This window comes from Citrus clementina, unplaced genomic scaffold (genome assembly GCF_000493195.1).
Source record: "Citrus clementina cultivar Clemenules unplaced genomic scaffold, Citrus_clementina_v1.0 scaffold_6, whole genome shotgun sequence".
NCBI lineage: Eukaryota > Viridiplantae > Streptophyta > Magnoliopsida > Sapindales > Rutaceae > Citrus > Citrus x clementina.
The window spans coordinates 25504047-25525435 of NW_006262139.1; the positions used below are offsets into that span (position 1 = coordinate 25504047).

A 21389-nucleotide genomic window follows, 5' to 3' on the forward strand; every position below is an offset into this window, starting at 1 on the left:
ATATTTAATTTTCTTTCATTTAGAGTTTTTTCATCAGCACAATTTATACTATCTATGCATGTGTGGTACCGTCATATCTATCACTTCTTTAATTCGGTAACGATATACTGCTGGTCTAAGTACTGATTGTTGTGAAGGGTAAATCGATTGGTGCTGTAACTGATGGGATAATTTTGTTGCTGCCATTTTGAAAAATTAGATGGAACCATCCCAAATTCACTTAATTATGATCATATGTGTTTATATAATATTATATGAACATCTTTCTTAGTCCTCTCCTATCCTAGGCGTGCATTTCATCGTCCCCCATGTGATAACTAGCTAGGGGATTTAGTTTGCAAAACCTTTTGTAGTTGTCGATAAAGCATGCCTTGCCACTTTATAAATGTGCAGCTTATATGGTCCCGTGTTCAAATATATTTTATTTCTTTTGTTTGTGTTGAAGACATATATAATCTTAAACATAAGTTGATATCTCTCAAATTAAACCAGCTATATCTAATTGTGATCTGAACAGAGGAAGATTAGCCCCTAATGATTCATGATCAAGGCAATGATTGATCAATATGCGTGATAGAAAAAAAAATGATAAGATTTATTAGGCTGACGGCGATATGTTACACGTGGCAGCATTAGTGCCATTGCTTTTTCCTGAATTAATTCTTTTGTGGAGCATGGTCGGTTGAATTCCGGCATCTTTTCTTTCTCAAATGCTCCAACTCCATCAGTAAGCTTATTCTCTGCAATCAATATCAAAATTCAACCTTAGCTTGAAAGACACAATATGCAGAATGTCTAGCTGAGCCCTAATACCAAATTTTAGAAGGTGCTAAAATCAAAGGCGGCGCAGAATCCTCGTAACTTTCAACCACAGCCACATAATGCATCAAATTGTCTCCTTTCTTGTAAGTTCTCATGGTTTGAATTCTTTCTTCGAAAAGCATAACCTACAGATACTAGAACTTTAACCTTTACCACTATATATACGCGCGCGCGTGTGTGTTGTGTATCCATATCTATTCTGCTATATATAGAAGCATGTATTGCAGCTGTATAATAGAGCTGCCTCAATAATCACAACAGCTGTGATGTAGGTTTTCTGACCAGCATCATATAAATTAACAATTGAGAGTAGTTGATCGATCGATGCAACATCAAATTAGTTCTCTTGATTACTCTCCCCACCCCACCTTCTCTCTCTCCATATATATGTATGTATGTATGTATGTATGTATGCGTGTCTGTGTTTTTTTTTTTTTTTTTAAATTAATCGTTCATACTCCTAATGTATCTGACACTAATTGACACTACTCTTTTATTTTATGTGAATTTTCTAATTATTACTTTTCAGTTGTGTAAGTTACTAGCTCTTTAATTTAATTAGGTATGCGTGGGTGTGTGTAGGGATCTAATAATTTTTTTTTTCCTTTGTTCTCTTGTGTTTTCATAGATCAATGGGAAGAACAAAATTGTTAGGAAGTACTTGCAGAAACTCGGAGAGTTAATTTCCTAGAATTTAAGGAATATTAATTTAATAGTTTACATATCTAGCTGCATGTGCACCAAAAATAATGAGATTAGATCACATGAGATGATTACAAGCTCGAAAGAAGCAGTATGTTCTTCGAAACAAGAAGGTAATACAGGCGAGGGCAAGATCGTAATCACTAAAGCTTCATCAAGTTCAGCATGGCTAAGATTGAAGGATCCACGGATTGTACGCGTGTCTCGTGCTTTCGGAGGTAAAGACAGGCACAGTAAAGTTTGCACCATAAGAGGATTGAGAGACAGGAGAGTAAGGCTTTCTGTTCCCACAGCTATCCAGTTATATGGTCTTCAGGACAGGCTTGGACTTAATCAACCAAGTAAGGTTGTTGATTGGTTGCTTAATGCGGCCAAGGATGAAATTGATGAACTCCCTCCTCTTCCAGCATTAATACCTCCTGAGAATTTTGGTCTAAATAACCATCATCAAGAAATTACTCTATCTTCTAATGGTAATGAAGCAGCTGGTGGTGCTGGTTCTTCTCAAATATCTAGCAAACAAGGCAGCTTCAGTATCAAAAATTGGGAAAGTGCAGATCCGAGATCAGATAACGCTTGGAGTTCTGAAGAAGCTTTTTGGAGGGCTGCTGATTATAAGTCCAAATTAGCAACAGCAAATGCAAATAAAGAAAATTGGACTAAAGAAAGTGATCATCAATATCGAGAGAAAGTACAAGAACCCTCATCATCAATCAACTTCTTACCTAGACGACCCTGTGCTACTTCTACTAATTCTTCCTTGCCACCACTCAGTAATAATTTGTTTAATAATGCAAATGCTTTGCCATTTGGTCCTTATTATCATTTGGAACCTTCAAATATTCCCTTCTCTCATCATCAATACTTGGCAAGTCATGGGTTAAATATTACATCCCAAACAGAAGACCTTCACAACTTTAATGTTGTGCAATTGCCATCCCCATTATCCCTATCATCCGCAGCCGCAGCCGGCTCTCAGATTTTGGTATGTCCACCACTACCACCTGGAGCAGGAGCAGGAGCAACACAACCATTAGTCTTCCCTTCACAAATTAATCACTTTCAAATGTTGAGCCCGACAAATTCATCACACGGTGTCACTGCAAATTCTCATTTCCAAGCTACTCCACACACCATAAGACCCTTCCATTTGGGCATGACCTCTAGGTTTCTTCCTTCTCACGGCGGCACTGGTAGTCAGTCAGATAAGGACAAGGAGTTTCCTTCTAAATAACATGAAAGCATGCAGCTGTACTACAAGATGCACTGAGGGAAGGAAAAACAAAATAAATCCGGGCTCCTTTCCGTTCAAGTGCAACCATGCTTCCATATTTGTTTTTTCTTTTTTTTGCCTCGGAAGAGATGAAAGGTACTCTTAAAATCAAGGTATTTAATTGTTTGAGCTTGACATGACTACTTTACTTCCCCGCAGGAGCTACGAGATATGCAGACAGTCTATTTTAAAACTATGGATACTTACAACTATAATTTTAGGTTTGATTTTGTAATTTCTGGTCATCCGGTGACTGAAAATCAAGTTCGGACTCCTTTTTAAGTTTGAGAATTGTTATAAAGAAATAACGATAATAAAATTAATAATAGAGCATGTGATGCTGTATGGATGGTTTCATTCTAGTGTCAAAACAATATATATTGTTCATATTTATACACACAGACACGGTACATGTTTTTCATTAGTTGAATGATAACAATGAAGGATACTTCTACACTGAAATTGTGCTCCTTTTTGTTGCATCTGCGATTTGGTTAGTCAGAAATTTTTTTGATAGATAAAAATATGTGCTGGTTATTGAAGTGAAAGACGAACAAGATTATTTCGCAGCTTTAGTTGACTAGGAAATTATAGCTTTGTTCCTGTTCCATTGTCGTCATTTGCTTCATGCTTTAAGGTCTCACTTTCATGATATATAATCTCATGACATTTTATATTACTCTAATCTCTTTCTCTTTCTATCAAGAACCATTAATTACAATTTGGAATACCCTATACCTATAGAGGGGAAAAAATGTAGAAGGAGCAAAGCATGCATGTCCGGACTTTCCTTTCATAACGTTTGCTAAGTATTTTTAGTAGATACAGTCAATTGATTGAATGTAGAGGTTGAGGACTCAATTATGAATGTAAGCACATTTTAAAACGTGGATTTGAGCCGGACTCCAATAATTTAAATTATTAAATTACGTCTAGATAGGGTTAAAATTCGTATATTTAAATATACGGGCTATATACATGAGAAATTCTAGAGGTTAACTGTGTGAAGAAGAAATTGACTTGGTACCATGTGCACAAGGTCGAACTAGATAATGGAAGAATAGCAAGTTTTGAAGTAGGGTTAAAGGGCTCTATGAAAGCTGCATCAAGTGAAAATATTGTTAGTGGTCCTTATTGAAAATAAAAATAAAAATAAAAGCACAAGGAGAAGACAAGAAGCACAGATACATAGATTTGGAAGGAAGTTTGTTTTTACTTACTATTCCCACAAGCTTTTGCTCTGAGAACCTCATACGTTTCTTTGTCTCTCCACTATAAAAAGTTGAGTGATACTATGCTTACTTAGTTGAGATACTTAGTTTATATCCCAATTGATGTATCATCAATAGAAATTTACTGATTCGAAAATGATAATACTTAATAATTATCTATCACTTGAACCATCAGATAGTGTTATACCATTTGCCACATCATTTAGGATGTAATATTTGTATCCCAACTGAGTAAGTATAGCATTATTGTAAATAGTTTTCCTAAATAATTAGCAATATTAATATTTTATCTTTATTTTATGTTATTGAAATCATTAATTTCTAGGGTTAATTTAATTTCTGAAGATATTTTTTCCCAACTAATTAAGTATAGAATTATTGTACATAGTTTTCCTAAATAATTAGAAATATTAATATTTTATCCTTATTTTGTGCTATTGAAAGGGTTAATTTGATTTATGAAGATACATGTGAATGAGTGGAAGCAGTTTTGAACTTCTTACAAGATTTACAGATCATTAGCTAGGAGTTAGTAGAAAAATATTTGCAACGAATCCAGTCTTACATGCAAATTCCGTTTGTTTGAACATGAGTTATTGCAGCCTTAGATTAACATGTGAAATCCTCACTCTGTGAATATGGCCGGATCAGTACTTTGTGTTCTATTCTCTATCCAATCTTTGTTCTAACTTCTAATCTTAATTAATTAATTACTGGCATCTAATCTCGCTTACCGTGATTTTGAACAATCTTAATCGTTTTATGAGCACACACAAGATTAATCTCAATTACTTACTCTAAATGCCGATCGAGAAGGATATACATGGCCAATCTAAGCGCACTAATATTTTTAACATATGTATGCTTGACAGCTTGAGAAGCGAAGAAGAATTAGCAGTACTTTTTCTTAATTCTCTAAGTGAATGACCAACAAATGAGTGAAATCATTAGCTTATTCAAGAATGCAGATAAAAAGCGTAATTAGGAATGTCTAAAATATTTATGTTATTTTTACCCATTAAAATTTTCTTCAATAAAGGAGGCGCGAGATAGTTCTAAACCATTACTACTTTCAGGTTCAAGTATGTCGTAAACTTAAAAAATTACAAGTCTTAACATTTGAGGCTGTAAATTTAAGGCTTTAAGTTGCAAATTAAGCCTAATATATCAAGTTACAAGTTTTTGTATCAATTAATATCCTTACCTCCATCATGGTCATCCATTGTATCAAATTTTTAAGAACCAAATTAGTTATTCTTGAGTGTATTTCCGAGCTCCAAGGAATTGATTGAGTAGTTTTAGGCTGTGTTTGAAATTGAGGTTGGACAATTGTAGCTTAAAAAGTACAGCAGTAAAGTGTTTGGTAAACATTAGCTGCTGTACCTTAAAAGCTATGTTGATATGATTTTTCACTTGTATAATAGAGAATCTATTATATCTCTAATAATTTTATCAAAATTATTATTTAAAATTTATATGTACTACTTATTATTAACTTTTGTTTCGTACTTATAGTTTCTTTTTTCAACAGCAGCTGCAGTTTAAAAGATATGTACAACACTTCAATCGTAAACGCACCCTTAGAATGATTTCAATAATTAATTATTCGAGTTATTTTGAAGAGGTAGAATCTCAATTTCTTTTCATCCAACATATCTCCCAAAATTAATATATTCCAATTAATGACTATTTCTTCGTATGGAATCTCCTAAATTTTTATGTTGAGATTTACTAAACTTGTACGATCGATTTTAAAATTCAAAGCACTTAAACAAAGATTGACAAACATTTAACTGATTCTCTTCAAAGTTGATTATCTCTACAATACAATTAACCATAATTATTTTAAAAACTACAATATTATCAAATTAGCCCCAAACTACAAATGTCATAACCTGTATGTCTAGTAGCTGTGCAATCAATAATAAAAGTTGTTATAGTTTTTCTGTTTGTTTATAAAGCGTGCATAATTATCTATGGTGAATTATATATGGTTGCTTCATGTCATCTGGGGTTGCCAATTAGTTTAGCTGTTAAAATCTTTTGAGTGGAAATAAGAGGTGTTATGCTTATACTTTTACCTAACTCGATCCATTGACATAAATGAATGGCCCCCTGAGTTAAGGATCCATATCTAATAACATGTTATAATGTAAATAGGATTAACCGATTAAACAATAAAAGTTCTAATCCTCACCAAACTAGAATCCTACAAGATAAAAGATAAGTTTTCTAACTTAATTATACTATTGATCGTCTCTCTTATATAAAGAGATCATCACTCAAAGGTTTACATAGAGAAATAAGTATATTGGAGGAGAGGATACAACATCCTCCAAGCCTTTCTCTTAGTATTTTATTATTTATCCGTTATTATGTTGTTCTTGATCTATAACTTAAGTGTTGGAGGATCTATGCCAGTAACGCCCTCAGCGACCCTTGACGGGTTATTATTTTACAAGATCCCGACCATCGAGCTCTTCATTTTCAACAATGACAGTTCTAAGGACGTTCATATCTCTCATAGCTCATTCCACAAGTAAAATAACTCCTTCTCAACTCTTATTGTTGGCCCATATTTTGGTATCAATAGGAGGTTTGAGATTCAAATTCTTTTCATATTGGTGGAAAGCGAATCAGATTTATTAGACAATAACCTAAAAAAAAAGTTTTACGTAACCATTAAATGATGTGAAAAAGAAAAAGTTGGTTTATATATAAGGGATAGAGAGTAAATAGTTTTAATCCTTAGCACTAGTGTTCTGCTTGATCTCGTACATTTTTCAATATAAATTAAAAGAAGTATATGGTTGATGAATTATAATAATAATTGTAAAAAGGGAGGGATGAACAAAACAAAAATTAAATTTTTAGGTAACTTAATTAATTAATTAATTATAATATTTTATTTAGAAAAATTGTCTTAGATTCAATTTCATTATATATATATGAATGTTAAAATGCTGCTTTTTGATATCCTTATGATTAAGGACGGAACATAATATAGGGAATTTTTAAAATATTGAAGCCCAAGAAGGTTTCCAAAGGTAATAAACTTTGGGCTGTTTAAACTTTAAAGAAGACGAGGGAAAAAAATTAAAAAAAAAAAAAGCCCCCGGCGAGGATCGAACTCGCGACCTTTCGCTTACGAAGCGAACGCACTACCACTATGCTACGGAGGCATCTGATAATCAATTTAGTTTACATTTACTTTCTCTTTAGTATATCAAACAACTAAGTCTTAGCAGCTTCACTTTGCCGTCTATAAAAGTTAGACCTCCGATTCTCTGAACGCCAGCTTCCTTTATTTTGAGATTCTAATAGGGTTTTTATTTTAATTTACGTATTATATGTTAAATCCCCTGCTTCGAAAAAATTCTACGATTCAAAAGTTTGACTTTTTTCTAGAATTAGGGTTTTTCTTTTCGGTGATCTTGCCGAAGCTCTTTCTTTTTCTTTCTTTTTTCCCTTTAAGCTCAATTTCGGCTCTTCAATGCCGGTGTTGCTAACAGTCGCTAGAAGTTAGCCGGTAAGCATCTTTCTGCTCAGCCATTTCTTTTTTTGATTTATCATTCGTCATGTTCGTACTTCTAGTTTGAATTTTTGGGTTTAGATTTGGCGCAATAATCAATTAGAAGTTTTCTTTGGCAAATTTTTGTGTTAGAACGATCTCATTATAATAATATTTGTTATCTTTTTTTCCGGGTTTCAATCATTGATGTGAAATGTGAAATGGAAGATTAAAAGTCTTGGTTTTTTTTTCACTAATTTTTTATTCTGTTTCCTTTTCGTAGGAACCTAAAATGGCAAAGATGGTAAAATAATGAGTAGTGAGTGAACAATGCGAGAATTTGGAGATTATTTGAAAGGAATATTGCTTTTGCAAATATTACTAGGAGCAAAAAAGTGATATGAGGAGTTGAATATGAGCGATGGAGGTGGGGAGAGTGGAAGTAAGCACCAACAGCCGCACACAAAGAGAAAATTTAGTGGTGATGACTTTTCCCAAGCAATTGCCAAGGTTGCTGTTGCTCAAATATGTGAGAGGGTGGGTTTTCAGACTTTTCAACAATCTGCACTTGGGAAACTGGCTGACATTGTAGTTCGATACATAAATAGTGTAGGAAAGGCTGCAAACTTTTATGCTAATTTATCTGGTAGAGCAGAGGGTAATGTTTTTGATGTCTTTCAAGGGTTAGAAGATTTGGGATTAGACCAAGGCTTTTCAGGTGCTTCTGATATTAATCATTGTCTTGCAAGTTCAGGTATTGTTCGGGAGCTCATTCAGTATGCTAATGAAGCTACAGATGTCCCGTTTGCATATGCCATACCCCATTTTCCGGTTGTTAAAGATCGAAAGCCAAAGTCCAGCTTTTTGCAGATTGGTGAGGAGCCGCCTATTGAAGATATTCCAGCCTGGTTGCCTGCTTTCCCAGATCCTCAGACTTACTTTGAATCGCCCAGTCAGAATGAGAGAGCAAGTGATTCTTATACAGAAAAGATTGAACTGGGAAAGCAGCAGAGAAAGATGGAAATGTCTATGGTGAATTTGCAGCGTCAGTTTTCTGAATCTGGTCCATCCTCATTTGTCCATGGAGATAGTTCCAAGGAAAAAAAGACAGTGGAAAGTAATCCATTTCTTTCTGCACCTTTACATTTTGAGGAGAAGGAAGTGTCTTCTGTGGTTCTTCCAGCTAAACTTTCAAAGGAAGTAGCTTTGCAAAATCCTGTTGCGAAAAAGCATGTGGTGGATAATCATATTTCAGTGATGGAGACGTTTGCTCCAGCTCTTGAAGCGATGAAGAATAGGTTCTGTGAATCCAGGGAGGAACAGAAAAACATTCAATTGGACCAGAGGCCTCCAGTGCAATTTAAGATTGGAGTTGGAAAGAAGTCCTTAGTTAAGCCACTAAAATCTAGTCCGCAGAACATGGATGGTGGCAAAATCGATCCATGGTTTTGCAAGGAGAATGAGAATGACGAAAGAAAGGGCGACCTGAAGATATTCTGAAAGATTCTATGGATAACTCACAGGAGCTGGCTCAGATGTAAAATATTTTAGTTTGATTAGAGTTGTATACTTGTCAATGAAACTGACAGCAGCAGCTGGTTCCATTGTAGTCAACATGAGGGGCATATGATTTGCAAACTGCTAAGATGGAATGTTATCGCTCTTACATGTTTTTGAGGTAGGTGCATGTCAGTTGCCTGATAAACCATCTCTGTGATTCTTTTTAATTGAATTCTTGTTTCTTCTTTTATGATCAGATACTGAATGGTTACTCGGCTATCTCCACTTCTCCCTCATTCTGTTGATCTGTTCTTTCCTCTGCAGTCGTATAATGTTCTGATTGTAATTGAATCTTTCTACACGTAATATAGTGTTAAACTTTTTGTTAATAAAGACCAGGGTATTTGATTATCAGTGACTTGTTCTATGAATGTGCTAAAAGTAGGATATATTTACCATCATCTTCTAGGCCTCATTAATATTCTTGGTTAACTTGATGCATTCCCTTACTGTTAAAGAACACTGAAATGAAAAATATTATTTACACTGCTTGAATATTTTATGCCAACAGTATGTTAAAATAAGATTACAATCATTTTAAAATAGGTTCATCATGATCAATATGAAAAGATTAAAAACTCAGGATTGCATCTGTGAAATGGAAAGATTTGGGGCCATGGTATATCTTAATTGTATAAGTGTTGGATCATAATCCATGTACTTGTTTCTCTGAGAGCCACTTTCATTAGGGGAATCTTGGGTAGATTGGCAACTTTATAAAGAGATTATGAGATTTAGATTTAGTGTTGATCTTATTTTTGTGCTGACCTTTTAGAAATATTTGATTGGTAGTTATCCGATAAGAATATATAAATAATTATATCTCCGCCATATTTTGTTATAAATGAATGTATGGCAGAAGATAATGGAAAGGTAAGCACATAAAGATCAGCATTGGATCCAAATTCAAGAGGGAGGGAGACAGAGAATTTTATTTTTCAAAGACTCTTCAATCTTTTATCAGATTAATAATCACACATTTGCAAACACTTTCAAAAGAAATGATTTTACTCATCAGGATTTATATATTGTGAATATTGATTGTGGAGGCTTTACTCAATCCTGATGACAGAGATGTCCTAGTTTTGTGGGATTTCTTGACTAACAACTTTCAAGCTTTATTCTTAGTTGCTGGTTGTGACGATAATTTGAAGGAATGCTATGTTTACCGATCACGGTTACCCTTTAATTGTAAAATTGTATTTATTAATCTCCCTTTGGTGATTAAGAATTAGTTTGCATACAATTGAAGTGAGGATGACTTTTAATGTGAATTCTGGTAATTGAAGCCTATCTTAGCATTTAAATCAAATGAATCTATTGGTATAATCTTTGAAATTGTTTGTTAATACATTGACTTGGTGAAGTTTTCACTTTCACAGGTGTTTGTCACTAGTCACAAAAAAAATAGGAATAATATTAATGTATCTCAGTAATGAAATTGGGTATTTGTTGTCGTTTTCTATTTCGGAATAGTTCAGGTCATTGTCTCATTCCATGGGATCTCTCTGTTAGATTGTTATTGAATAGCTTGGGAATTACATGCTGCTCTGTTATGGTTTTACTCATTTGATGCAAAGTGTTGAACAACTTAAGTTTCTGATCTGTCAGATGTGAAGAATCAGCTTCTGTGGAATGCCGTGGGTCATTTATTAAAGTCAAATTTCTCTATAAGGTTCATCAGTTTAACTACCTGAATTCTGGTAATTATCTTTTAATTTTGATCTCTCCATGATATGTGGAATTGTACTGAATAACCTTGGAATTATGTTACCATCCTATTACTTGGTTTTACTTATTTGATGAAAGTTGTTGAACAATGTAAAGACATTATAACTATTGTGTCTGATATCTAGATGCATCGTATTTTAGATATGTTATCAACATAAACTTTCTCCACAGTATATCCTTTTTGAGAACTTTTGCATTTAAGCATCTTGTCTTGATGTTTATTTAAGTAGCCATCATCGTATGGAAAAATAAAAACGTTTGATATATGTAGCAAGCATATAAAATTGTTTTAACCTCAAAATATAATGATTTGGGTTAATGTTCTCATCATTCAAGTTATTTGTACTCTGCAACAAATTACTTTCTTCCACTCTATGTTGTCAATGGTTATCCATGCATGGGTTGGACTTCTGACCTCTCCCTTTACAGTGGATAGTTTCAGTTTAATTACAAAGGTCCAGTGGTAATGTTGCATCTAAATTTTGAGCTTACCGAAACCTTCTATGCTTTTCTGATGTCATTAAATATAAATTGAAACCCATTTACAGCAATTGTGTTCTTTGTGTTAAATCTACTTGTCAATGGTATAAAAAGGGAAAAGGGCAACATTTTACTGATGTGATTAAGTAATGTTGTAACAATATTTTTGTGCATCTTGTACAGAATATATGAAGATTGTGGATGTACGACTGTTTTGTGTAGTTGTTATAGCCAGAAGAAAATGATTTAGTTATTGCGGATTTTTATTTTTTAATTTTTTTTAGAAGTAGTAACAGAAAGGGTTGTTGATCCTGTTACACGGTAATTAGACAAGCATAGCTGGAATAAAAGCTTCTGAGAGGGTATACTTGCATTTACATTTTCTTTTCTTTTTTTGACACTTGCATTTACATTTAATTACATGTATGCTATAAATATTAGAGATATACATTGTTAAATCAGGCTCAATCTGCACCCTAGGATTATTGTGATTTTCCCCTAAATTACAAGAAAGAAATTAAACAGACTAGCCTTTCCCCTCAAATTAGAAAGTGAGAGAAATGAGGTAATTTAAATATCTAGCTGAAAACTATTACACGACAAACACTACTTGGAAAAAACCTGCCTGCAATGCCTACCAGGGTGGCCTTGCAGACTCGCTGTCTCATCACGTACAATCTCGCTTATCAAGTCTTTGAAGATCAATCGCTCAACATCCAAGACTAACCATGTAATTTCACTCGAACAATTTGTCCAATCTGTTGATCCATGCTTCAGATCTTTCCGTATGATGCTTGTCATACTGTCATCATCACCGTCTAAGTTGCAGTTAGAGTTGTTAGCTTGTAGGCAATCTACCTCTGAACACAAATCTCTCAGAAGTTGTTCTCCTCTTGACCTTCCCTGAGCCAGCTTACTTGGTGAGAACCACTTCTTGGAAGACTCTGGCAACACTAATTTGTGGACTAGAATCTCATTAACAGCATCAAATACGAGTTTCCTCTGTGCTTTCTTAGTGTTAGGTTCTGCATTGGTAATCTTCTTACCTTTGTGCAAATCATTTGGAAGCCTGATGCACGCCTTGGTTTGCTCCAGGATGAAAAACAAGTTAGGATTGATTAAGTGACCAGATGGGTTGAGCTTGATATTCATGAAGTCGTCTTCAAAATCTCTGAGGAAACCTGATGCTAACAATATTTCTGAAATGTATCTGTGGTTTGGATCTGTGCTTTCAAAATTGGGTGCAATTTCATCAGTGATAGATTTCTCATGTGTGGGGTTGATATGCATATCATTCTGATCCAAGTGCTTCATGTTTTGTAGCTTATTATAATCATTCGCAGAGCCGAAGCGGGCTTTCCTGCAGTTGGCTATGTGATTTAAATCCACTGGGCTCCACTCTGCCTCATCATCTGTGGCTTCAAAATGAAAACAAAATCAATACATGAAGAACCCAGACCCTTTATCAAAATTCAAAAGCGGCTGTGAGAGTTGGCTCCCTCTTTCCCATTCTTCTCATCATTTACCTTGTTACCGGTCCAAAACTCCTAATTTCTGTCTTTAATAATTTCTTCAATATTTTGTATCTTAGTTTAGTATGATCTAAAGTGTCAATTTAAAAGTCTACCGTTATTAATAGATATGATCTACCATTCTATTTCGTATCGTTCTAAATTTTCTTCAATACTCTTTGGTGTTATGACACAAGAACTTACATGGGTGTATTGTGCTGGTATGATCCATGTAACATTTAAATCTTTGGTCTTTTTGATTGTTTTATATGCATAAGATAATCAATTTTTTTTTTCCAATCTTGCTGCTAAGATTGAAAAGATGTTATCTGCTAGTGGTTGAAGCATAAAGAAGGAACCTATAGCATTACTAAGTTGGGAGCTCAGGTTATCATTCAGGCAAGCAACTATTATTTCCTGTAATGGTTACTTGCAAATAACTGTTTTCAATTTATGGTTTTTTCTGGTGGATATAAAAAGTGTCAATCAACTAATTTGCTATGATTTAGTGAACACATCGATCAATATGGCTAGTGTTTTACAATTTATTCTTAATATAGTAAATATAATGTCTAAAAAAGGTTCACCTGTAAAGGCATGAGATATCTTTCTCACAGGAGATGGTGGTTCATCTCTGTAGAATGTTGCTTCGAGAACAGAAACAGGACTTGGTTGTTCAGGTCCTGCTATTCCTGGTTCTGCAGTTGATTTGTCTCCAATATACCCTGCTGCTGGATACTGAATGAGAGGGGGGGAAAAAAAGAGGCTGTTAATAAGATGAAACAAATAAAGCTGTTAATAAGATGACACAAATAATAATTGAATGTGTAAGAGTAATTACCCTTACCGTTGGGCCATGTTGCAGGAAGAAAGCACCAGAGATCTTATCAGATCTATCAGTGCTTGAGACTTCACTGCCAACATAGGAGCCCATGCTGATATAGCTCCCAGATTGCAGAGAACTGGCATCACCTTGGTGAGTCAAATATCTCACATCTACACTGATATCACTCAATTGGTCATCACTCTGTCCTAAATGTTGAGATTTGGATCTAGATTGTCTCTGCGGAGAACCTGATTCCATACGTTGCCTTCTAGACCTGCTCAAATCTGAGGATGGCGTTCTGGAATGAGATTGGTTCTCCAATTTGAGTTCCTTATGTTCTAGTCTTGGGTTCAATGATTCGGAACACTTCCTCGAATTGGTTTTTCCAGTTGTAGGGTGAGAACTCTTTGATGTTTGTCCCAATCTTAAACTTTTGGCTCTGGTATCCTTATTTGTGAGTTGAATGGGTCGGCTGGAAGGGTCCTGAAGGTAATTGCTTCTTTGAGTTGGATCTTTAGTTCGCTTCTCGACAGATTCCTTTCTGCCAGCTCTGCATTGGTGACCTGATAAACTCTCGTTTTGAATTGCCGAGGAAGCAGGATTACTGTTTTTTTCAATGGATTTAGCTGCTTTCATAACCACAATTGGAGATCTGAAACCTTTTGGAGAACAAATTCTTTTAGTTTTGGTTGATGTTGGGTTGCCTCTTTTTAGGTTATCGGAATTTGCTAATATTGAGCTCGGATCAACTCTGTTGTTATCTCCAGTTTGGGACGCAAAGCTAGAAGCTTGATCCTCTTCTCTGCTTTCTAAGATCTCTTTAGTCTTCTGCATTGCTTCAAGGATTTGTTTAAGAGCTCTAAGATCTTTTCCGGATTTCTTGAACTCGAGTTGTGCCAACCTTTTCTCAATTTCACCATAAACAGAAAGAGAGGAGTTTGAGGCTCTGGTTGGAGTTTCTTGACTCAGAGAAGCTGGTGTTTGACCTTTACTCCCTTCTTGCTGCTTCCATGGAGCAGGTTCTATTGGAAACTTAGAGCTTGAGGTGGGCTTCTTCACAGAATTGGCATTTTTTATGCGGGGTGAGACAGGTTCCTTGATTGAATTTCTTGGGGAGCCAGATGTTTGATTTTGCTTGTTTTTAAGAGTTGTCTTTGATAATCCTGAAATGACATCAAATTGTACATCTGGGAGGCTTTCATTTTGATTTGGCTGATTCCTGTTGGTTGACGTGGAATCTGGGAAAGCTTCCAATCCCATCAACTTTGCTATCAGGCTTGATGGTCGTTTGTTACTTCCTGGTTCTTGCTGCTGGTTCAAGATACTGCTATTCCCATTGACTCTCTGCATATCCCCTAGGAGATAATTTGATTTCATTTCCGTGGTAGAACCCCTCATGGAGTGCACTTTACTGTCCAGGGATAGCCTTGGGAGCTCCTTGAGCTTTATGGTGGATTTAATCGATTCTCGTGATTCTCGTCCATCATAAGAGAACCGAGGAGCATCCTTTGCTGCAAATCTATCTTTCTGTTCATTGGGACTCCATGGTGCTTCTCGAAGTTTTGCAAGAACCCGAAATGATTCAATTGGACTTGAATCTCTGGACTTGAACGATTTTGGCTGCTGCAAAGGCCTCGGAGAATCCATGTATTTCAAGGTTTGGCCCCCAGCATTGGCTTTGGTGGCATTTCTAATTGATATCTCCCTGGCTTCTCTGTACATGGAGTCCTTGACAACATCTCGAAAATCAACAGGTTGACGGCTTAATTGCAAAGAATTATTTGGTTGGGAAATTGGTAAGTCCCCAGTGGGGCTTCCAGGGACATTTTTTGGGGCGTATGATGATGGTTCTGGGTGAGATTGTTTCACATCTATGGATGAGAGACTAGACGAGCAAGAGGAAGATGAGAAAGAGGTTATTGATGATTCAGTGGAAGTCCTCTGGTTCTCTTTCACGGCCTTCTTCTGATTCTTTTTCTGCAAGTATAAGTTGCATTAGCTTAAGCTTTTAATTAGTTGAATTCACTTCATAGATGGATATTTTATTTTCCAGAAATTTGAATAGTAAAATTCTTACTGTTGGTGGGGGTCGTTGTAATGCAGTGTTGAGGTTTTTCCTTCCATGACCTTGCCCTCCTGAAGAAGCTGGAGCAAATTTGATGTGAGATGTTGAACTTTCAAAATGTCTAAGAATTAAAATCATGAAACATATATCCATCTATGTGTACGTACGTATGTATGTATATATATTACAGGAATTAATTTAACACAATTGTAACCTCTTGGAAACTGTGTTGCTTTGGTAAAATACATAATTGGCTTCAAAATGGAACTTGACAGATTTTATATAGATATTCGTAAGTCATGATACCTGCAGGGGGAGGAAGCTGCTGCCTTTTGTGATTGTGATTGCGGTTATGGTGGTGAGAGCGTCGGCCGCTGAGGAAATGGTGGCGGTCAAAGATCTGGAAAATGCCACTCATGCATCCAATTTGCTTCTGCAGATCTGGGTTTTCACCTGATAAGGAATGTAGGAGCTTTGCGGACATCTTCCTCACTTCTCAACACCTAACATCAAGAAATGTTACAAGTTATAGTTAACTTACTTTTTCAGCATCCATCTCTAACTCGGAGAACAAATGATAAATTCCAAGGGAAACTAACCCAGATGATCGTGATATATATTGATTATTGAATTTTTCTTTAAAAAAAAAAAAATTTGAAGGGAAGAGAATTTTATAATAAATAACTCGAACATCATACATTGACATAAAACCATCCAAGGGCCTCCTGTCCATCGTGTTTATGGCAACTTTAACATCAACCAGTAGTGCTGTATGTAGTGTAGGTGTTAGCTAGGTTGTTTATTTGTATGCAAAAGTTCTATCTTTTTGGGTAATAAGCACTGTTAGAGCAGCCAAGCAGCTAGGCTTTATCTTTTAGAGTTCAGGGTTGAGCTGCGGTGGTAATTGTTTTTTCAGAGAATTTTAATGAATGGAGTGGCACAGGAGAATGAAAGAGCAGATTTTTCTTAAAGAGAAAAAGAGAGGTGCTCAGACACACAGAGAGAGGCAGCCCCACCCCCCAACATAATAAAATCTTTAACAATGAAAATGAAACATTTGTCTTTAAATTTCACAGAATAAGGCGGACAATATCTTCTGCAAAAGCCAAAAGCAACCAAAATGATGAAATGGGGATGGATGGGTGCTACTTCTGTGTGCTGTGTGAATTAAGGGAAGAGAAAGAAAGAAAGAAAGAAAAGATACAGGGACTGGGGACCAACACTAACACGAAAACAGTTAAGAATAATTACCAAAAGCCAAGCCAAGACAAGCCAGCGCCCACCTTCTAAGGACAGGATGGTGTAATGAAAATGAAAATACTGCCAGGAAGTATTTTTTGCAGACCCAAGAAGAGATGTTTTTTGGGTTTCCTCTCTCACTCACACAAACAAATGAAGTAATTGTTTTTTGGCTCTCTCTAGGAGAGGCAGCACCAGCAGCAGCAAGAATGCTAGAGGCTATAAATAATAATAATGATAATGCAGGACCATTATATAACAATATTTGCATTGCATGTCAATATCTCAATAAACAGTGAATTAATGATCAGAATAAAGATTTATTTATTTTTAAATAATAATAAGAAAATAAGAGTTTAGGAAGGAGATGAGAATGTGAGTGATGGTGATTATGATTAGATCAGCTAAATAGAATAGAAGGTCATACTTCTCCCACTTCCCTTGCCTTCCCTTCGATTCCATGTGGACAAAAATTAATGGTAATAATGTTTGTGGGTCTGAAAATCTGGACCTCTCTTACCTACAACATGAGCATGTGGAGTTTGTCAGCTCAGCAAGTGCATGAAAATGAATAATAATAATAATAATGACAGAAAGAAATACCCTATCGTTACTTTTATTTATTTTTTTTGTTTTTAAATAAAGCCGAAGGTGGATTTGTGTACTGGAAAGCCTGCTAACTATCTCTCTTTTTCCTAAGCACCTTTTCCACCAATCCTCTTACCCTCCTTAGTCCATACTCGCATCTCAACAGTTTTACCCTACTACTGAGTACTGGCTAGTGACCACCGCCCGCCATTAGTCATTAGATTCTCCTATCAAACTTTTTCAGCTTTTTTTTTTTTTTTTAACATTTACGTGGCAAATCACTTTTGGGCTATTCTTTCTGTAAATTATTTGGATTGTTTTCATTTAATTCCTCGTTTCCTACTCTTGTAAATTAAGCTGGAAATTGGAATCCATCCATGGGTGGGGACGCTGTTTATAAAACAACATTCTAACTGTAGTCATTCTTTGTTACTACTCATTTAATGTTCTGTGTTAATACACCTTAATTAGTTTATTACTAATCTTACATTATCAGTTTAACATTTACGTTCGTGTAGTACTCATGTTATTCCTTAACATTCTTATCAATATTGATATAATCAGAATTTTCTAATAGCATTGTACGACAAAGTATTTACGTTTTCTAGAGTATATAATTAAGAAAGAAAATCTTCACATATCTCCTTATAAGATTTGATCTTTAGGTAATTAATTTGATGGGTTTTGACGAGGTAAAGAGAGTTGCCCGATAAAATCCACAGAAAATCTTATAAATCTCGCACTCCATATAAAGAGCAGTAATGCTACACATCCCAAATTTCTTATCTCAAAAAGTTATCCCAAATGATGTGTCATTAATTGAGTGGTTGATAATTATTTACAATATCCAAGTGAATTAATTGTATTATCTCACCAACCAATTGATAAATGCCACATCATTTGGGATAACTTTTTGGGATAAGAAATTTAGGATGTGTAGCATTATTGTATAAAGAGAGGGACATTAGTAGCCCACTGATCAATACTCTTAAATTTGATTACAGCAGCAAATAAGCATGCTTTGGGTTTATATGTCATATGTGAAGTACACCATCTACAGAGCATCCTTGGGATTGATGATTCTTCATAAATTCTAAGCAAAATTAATTTATTATATCACCAATTAATGAATAAATATCATATCAATTTGAAATTGAATTTTAATTAAGATAAAATTTTGGGATATCTATAATACTACTTATAATTTTAAAATCCTTTTGGGTTAAAGATGAAAGAGTATGTGTGTGTGTACGCAACATGCCATCCCTTTCCTACAACTTTGGATGTTGGTTTATATTTGAAGTACTATTTCTTATATATTATCACAAGCATGCACAATTTACAAAATGAGAATTAGAGAGTAATACAATACTGATTTGCATCAAAATAAGATAATAAAACAATCTTTTGGAGTAAAATGTACAAAACATAACAACCATGCATAATTAGTGCATTGGTGCATGCATGCCATTTAAATTGGTCGTCCTGCCTGTGTTTGTGTTTGGTGATACATATGTTGTTATAAGTACGAAGATCAAGATGATTAATTATCAAAAGTGAAAATTAAAAGTTGATCATTACTTTTCGAAACATTTTAGTGTGTATCCTCACTTTAACAAAATAAAACTATAGATTACAAATTATAATTTTTTTATCTATTAGTGTATTTAAATTTTTTTTTATTAGTGGCATTCTCACTTTATTAAAATGAGAATATTCTCATCAAAAAATTATTATTATATATGTGTGTGTATATATATTACGATGAAAGCAACACAAAGCTATACATACCATTGCATACCATTATTCGAAGTCATAATCCACAAAATCTAATGTAATAATAATTCTATGCAATCGAAATCTTATAAAAGTAAAAAAAAAAAATTGAAAATTGACTTTTAGTTGATAATTTAATTATAATAATTAGCTAGCTAGAATCGGTCATATATTCATACTATATAATACAAAGAGCATCACGTGCTTTTACTTGCCAATTTATTCTTCCTAAATCGAGAGAATTATAGAACACAATGCCTTACCATGCGCATAACACAAATACTTTGACAATTAATTTTGTTAAAATGATAAAGCTGTTCTGACCAACTCACAAATTAATTTTCCAATAAGAAAGTTAATTAATTACATGCATTAATGAAAGTGGTGGAAAATGTTAAGGATGTATATATATATATATATATATAGAATTCTGGTCCAAAACCCTAAAATATAATACTAATGATAGAGAATTAATTATTAGACACATGCAATGTCAATGAAAGTGGGCTGATAGAGATAGTTGAAATTGAAAAGGGGGGAGCATACGCACATGCAAAAAGTGAGACTATCACATGAGGGTTGCCATAGCTTCATTGGGCAGCAGGGACCGATAATACTTTCCATCTTCATCACCATCATCTTCTTAGTTCTAATTAAACAACGTTTCAATAGGCATTTACATATCGGCCCACCATAATTGCCACATAATGTCCCCCACACATCCCCTAGTCCTCCACCATATCACCATCTCAATATTAGCTTACTAATTAATGGGTGTTTAATTAATGCTAATTTGTTGTGGTAAAATTATCCACATTTTGCTTGAACAAACCAAAATTAAGAACTACCAAAACTCAATATTTTATTGAAAGCCATAGGCAGGTTCCTACTCAAATTCTAAGATGTTTCATGAAAATTACCCTAGTTTGTGTGGCCATAAAACAAGGGGAAGGAATGATACTGTGATGATGCATGTTAAAGATTAATTAATACACATTCAATATGATGATACCTCTAACGTCCGTAGGGGTAAGTCAAGATTCCATCTTATCTTGCATTTCACACGAGAATGATAGCTTTGAAATCCAGCTAGCCTGTGGATCTAAGCTTATTGGTAAGCAAGAATTCCTTCAAGTATCTCTTTCCCAATCTCTCTCTCTCTCTCTCTCTCTCTTTTCGAAAAGCAATTTCTCTCTATTTATTAATTAACAATAAACCAAAATAACACACCTAAGCAACAGGCACATGCACTGCACTTGGGAAGCTTGTGGACTTGTTGCCCAACGAAATGGAACTTGCACACGCAAAGTCATCATATCATATCATACTATATAAATTATAAGACCAATTATAATTTATCTGCATCCATCACGTGTACTAAGAAGCATTCATGCCGCTGAAGAAAAAAGCGCTTCTGGTACAAGTGGCATGAATAATTTAATTTATTTCATGTAACACGCCAATACAAGATTGACGAAGGCCAATATTAGAAAAAAAAAAAATGTATTAACAAATCATACTATCAAATTGCCAGTTCATTATTAGAATCCTAAACTATATATCTCTGCACATGCCCAGTTGATCATGCTTACTATTATGATATCATCAGCTGCTTGTATTTAGTAATTAAGAAGCTTCTTTTCTTTCTGGGGAAATAGATATTCATAGTAACACACGCACACACACACACACCAATTCTCCTGTATATTGTCTCAGGATTCGATGTAACATTCTCATATATATCATAACTTACTTGGTGTAAGACCTATATATATATTTAGATGTCACAAAAGGTTTAGACTTGGAATGAATCCTGCTAATTAATACCAGAGTTTAATTCGTATATATAATTTTAATTATGTGGAGTAGATAGCTAGGTTCAAGTGGGGGGAATGGGAACTGGGTCCTGAATTGGATTAGAGTCAATACCAAATCTCTGAGCAGAGAGAAGAAAATGATTGAGGATTGAAGAAGAGAACATGATGGCAATTAGCAAAGCCAGTAAAGTCGTAGACTTTGTCAGTCATATCTTTACGATCTTTATCTTAGGTTTGGCCACGTCCTGTTTGAATT

At 34.7% G+C, this 21389-nt stretch overlaps 3 protein-coding genes and 1 non-coding gene across 9 annotated transcripts; 2 read left to right on the plus strand and 2 right to left on the minus strand.

Annotated features, from left to right (window-relative positions):
* The first annotated feature begins 668 nt into the window (after positions 1–668).
* LOC18039001 (transcription factor TCP5) lies at positions 669–3134 on the plus strand. Its single transcript, XM_006431245.2, has 2 exons — positions 669–905; positions 1451–3134. Exon 2 carries the CDS (start codon positions 1556–1558, stop codon positions 2756–2758), a length of 1203 nt encoding a protein of 400 aa, XP_006431308.1. The 5' UTR covers positions 669–905; positions 1451–1555; the 3' UTR covers positions 2759–3134.
* A 4005-nt stretch (positions 3135–7139) lies between these two features.
* TRNAT-CGU lies at positions 7140–7211 on the minus strand. The gene has a single exon. It is a non-coding gene; the product is annotated as a tRNA-Thr (tRNA).
* Positions 7212–7304: 93 nt separating this feature from the next.
* On the plus strand, positions 7305–13397 carry LOC18039002 (transcription initiation factor TFIID subunit 8). Of its 2 annotated transcripts, XR_002904957.1 has the most exons (4): positions 7305–7558; positions 7824–9218; positions 10712–10803; positions 13136–13397. XR_002904957.1 is itself a non-coding variant. In XM_006431248.2 (2 exons), the coding sequence occupies exon 2, from the start codon at positions 7955–7957 to the stop codon at positions 9038–9040; it is 1086 nt and encodes a 361-aa protein (XP_006431311.1). In that variant the 5' UTR covers positions 7305–7558; positions 7824–7954; the 3' UTR covers positions 9041–9319. The 2 variants fall into 2 exon arrangements, 1 of the variants encoding a protein (XP_006431311.1); XM_006431248.2 differs by lacking the exons at positions 10712–10803; positions 13136–13397 and having other exon boundaries at positions 7824–9319.
* LOC18038540 (protein LONGIFOLIA 1) lies at positions 11680–17205 on the minus strand. 5 transcript variants are annotated; one of them, XM_024182678.1, is made up of 6 exons: positions 16997–17205; positions 16020–16216; positions 15726–15793; positions 13664–15625; positions 13410–13560; positions 11680–12729 (listed from the first exon to the last, which is right to left on the minus strand). In XM_024182678.1, exons 2-6 carry the CDS (start codon positions 16195–16197, stop codon positions 11918–11920), a joined length of 3171 nt encoding a protein of 1056 aa, XP_024038446.1. In that variant the 5' UTR covers positions 16198–16216; positions 16997–17205; the 3' UTR covers positions 11680–11917. The 5 variants fall into 5 exon arrangements, with proteins under 5 accessions (XP_024038446.1, XP_024038448.1, XP_024038444.1 ...); XM_024182680.1 differs by having other exon boundaries at positions 13670–15625; positions 16965–17205; XM_024182676.1 differs by having other exon boundaries at positions 16965–17205.
* Between the last annotated feature and the right edge of the window lie 4184 nt (positions 17206–21389).

What these genes read in the sequence shown, in the direction of transcription:
- LOC18039001 (XM_006431245.2), top strand. Translation starts at nt 1,556, where the DNA reads ATGTGCACCAAAAATAATGAGATTAGATCACATGAGATGATTACAAGC.
- LOC18039002 (XM_006431248.2), top strand. Translation starts at nt 7,955, where the DNA reads ATGAGCGATGGAGGTGGGGAGAGTGGAAGTAAGCACCAACAGCCGCAC.
- LOC18038540 (XM_024182678.1), bottom strand. Translation starts at nt 16,197, where the DNA reads ATGTCCGCAAAGCTCCTACATTCCTTATCAGGTGAAAACCCAGATCTG. An exon ending in GCAGCTTCCTCCCCCTGCAG is followed by an intron (nt 15,794 to 16,019) that starts GTATCATGACTT and finishes AATTTGCTCCAG; the next exon opens with CTTCTTCAGGAGGGCAAGGT. An exon ending in GATATCTCATGCCTTTACAG is followed by an intron (nt 12,730 to 13,409) that starts GTGAACCTTTTT and finishes TTCATTTTGAAG; the next exon opens with CCACAGATGATGAGGCAGAG.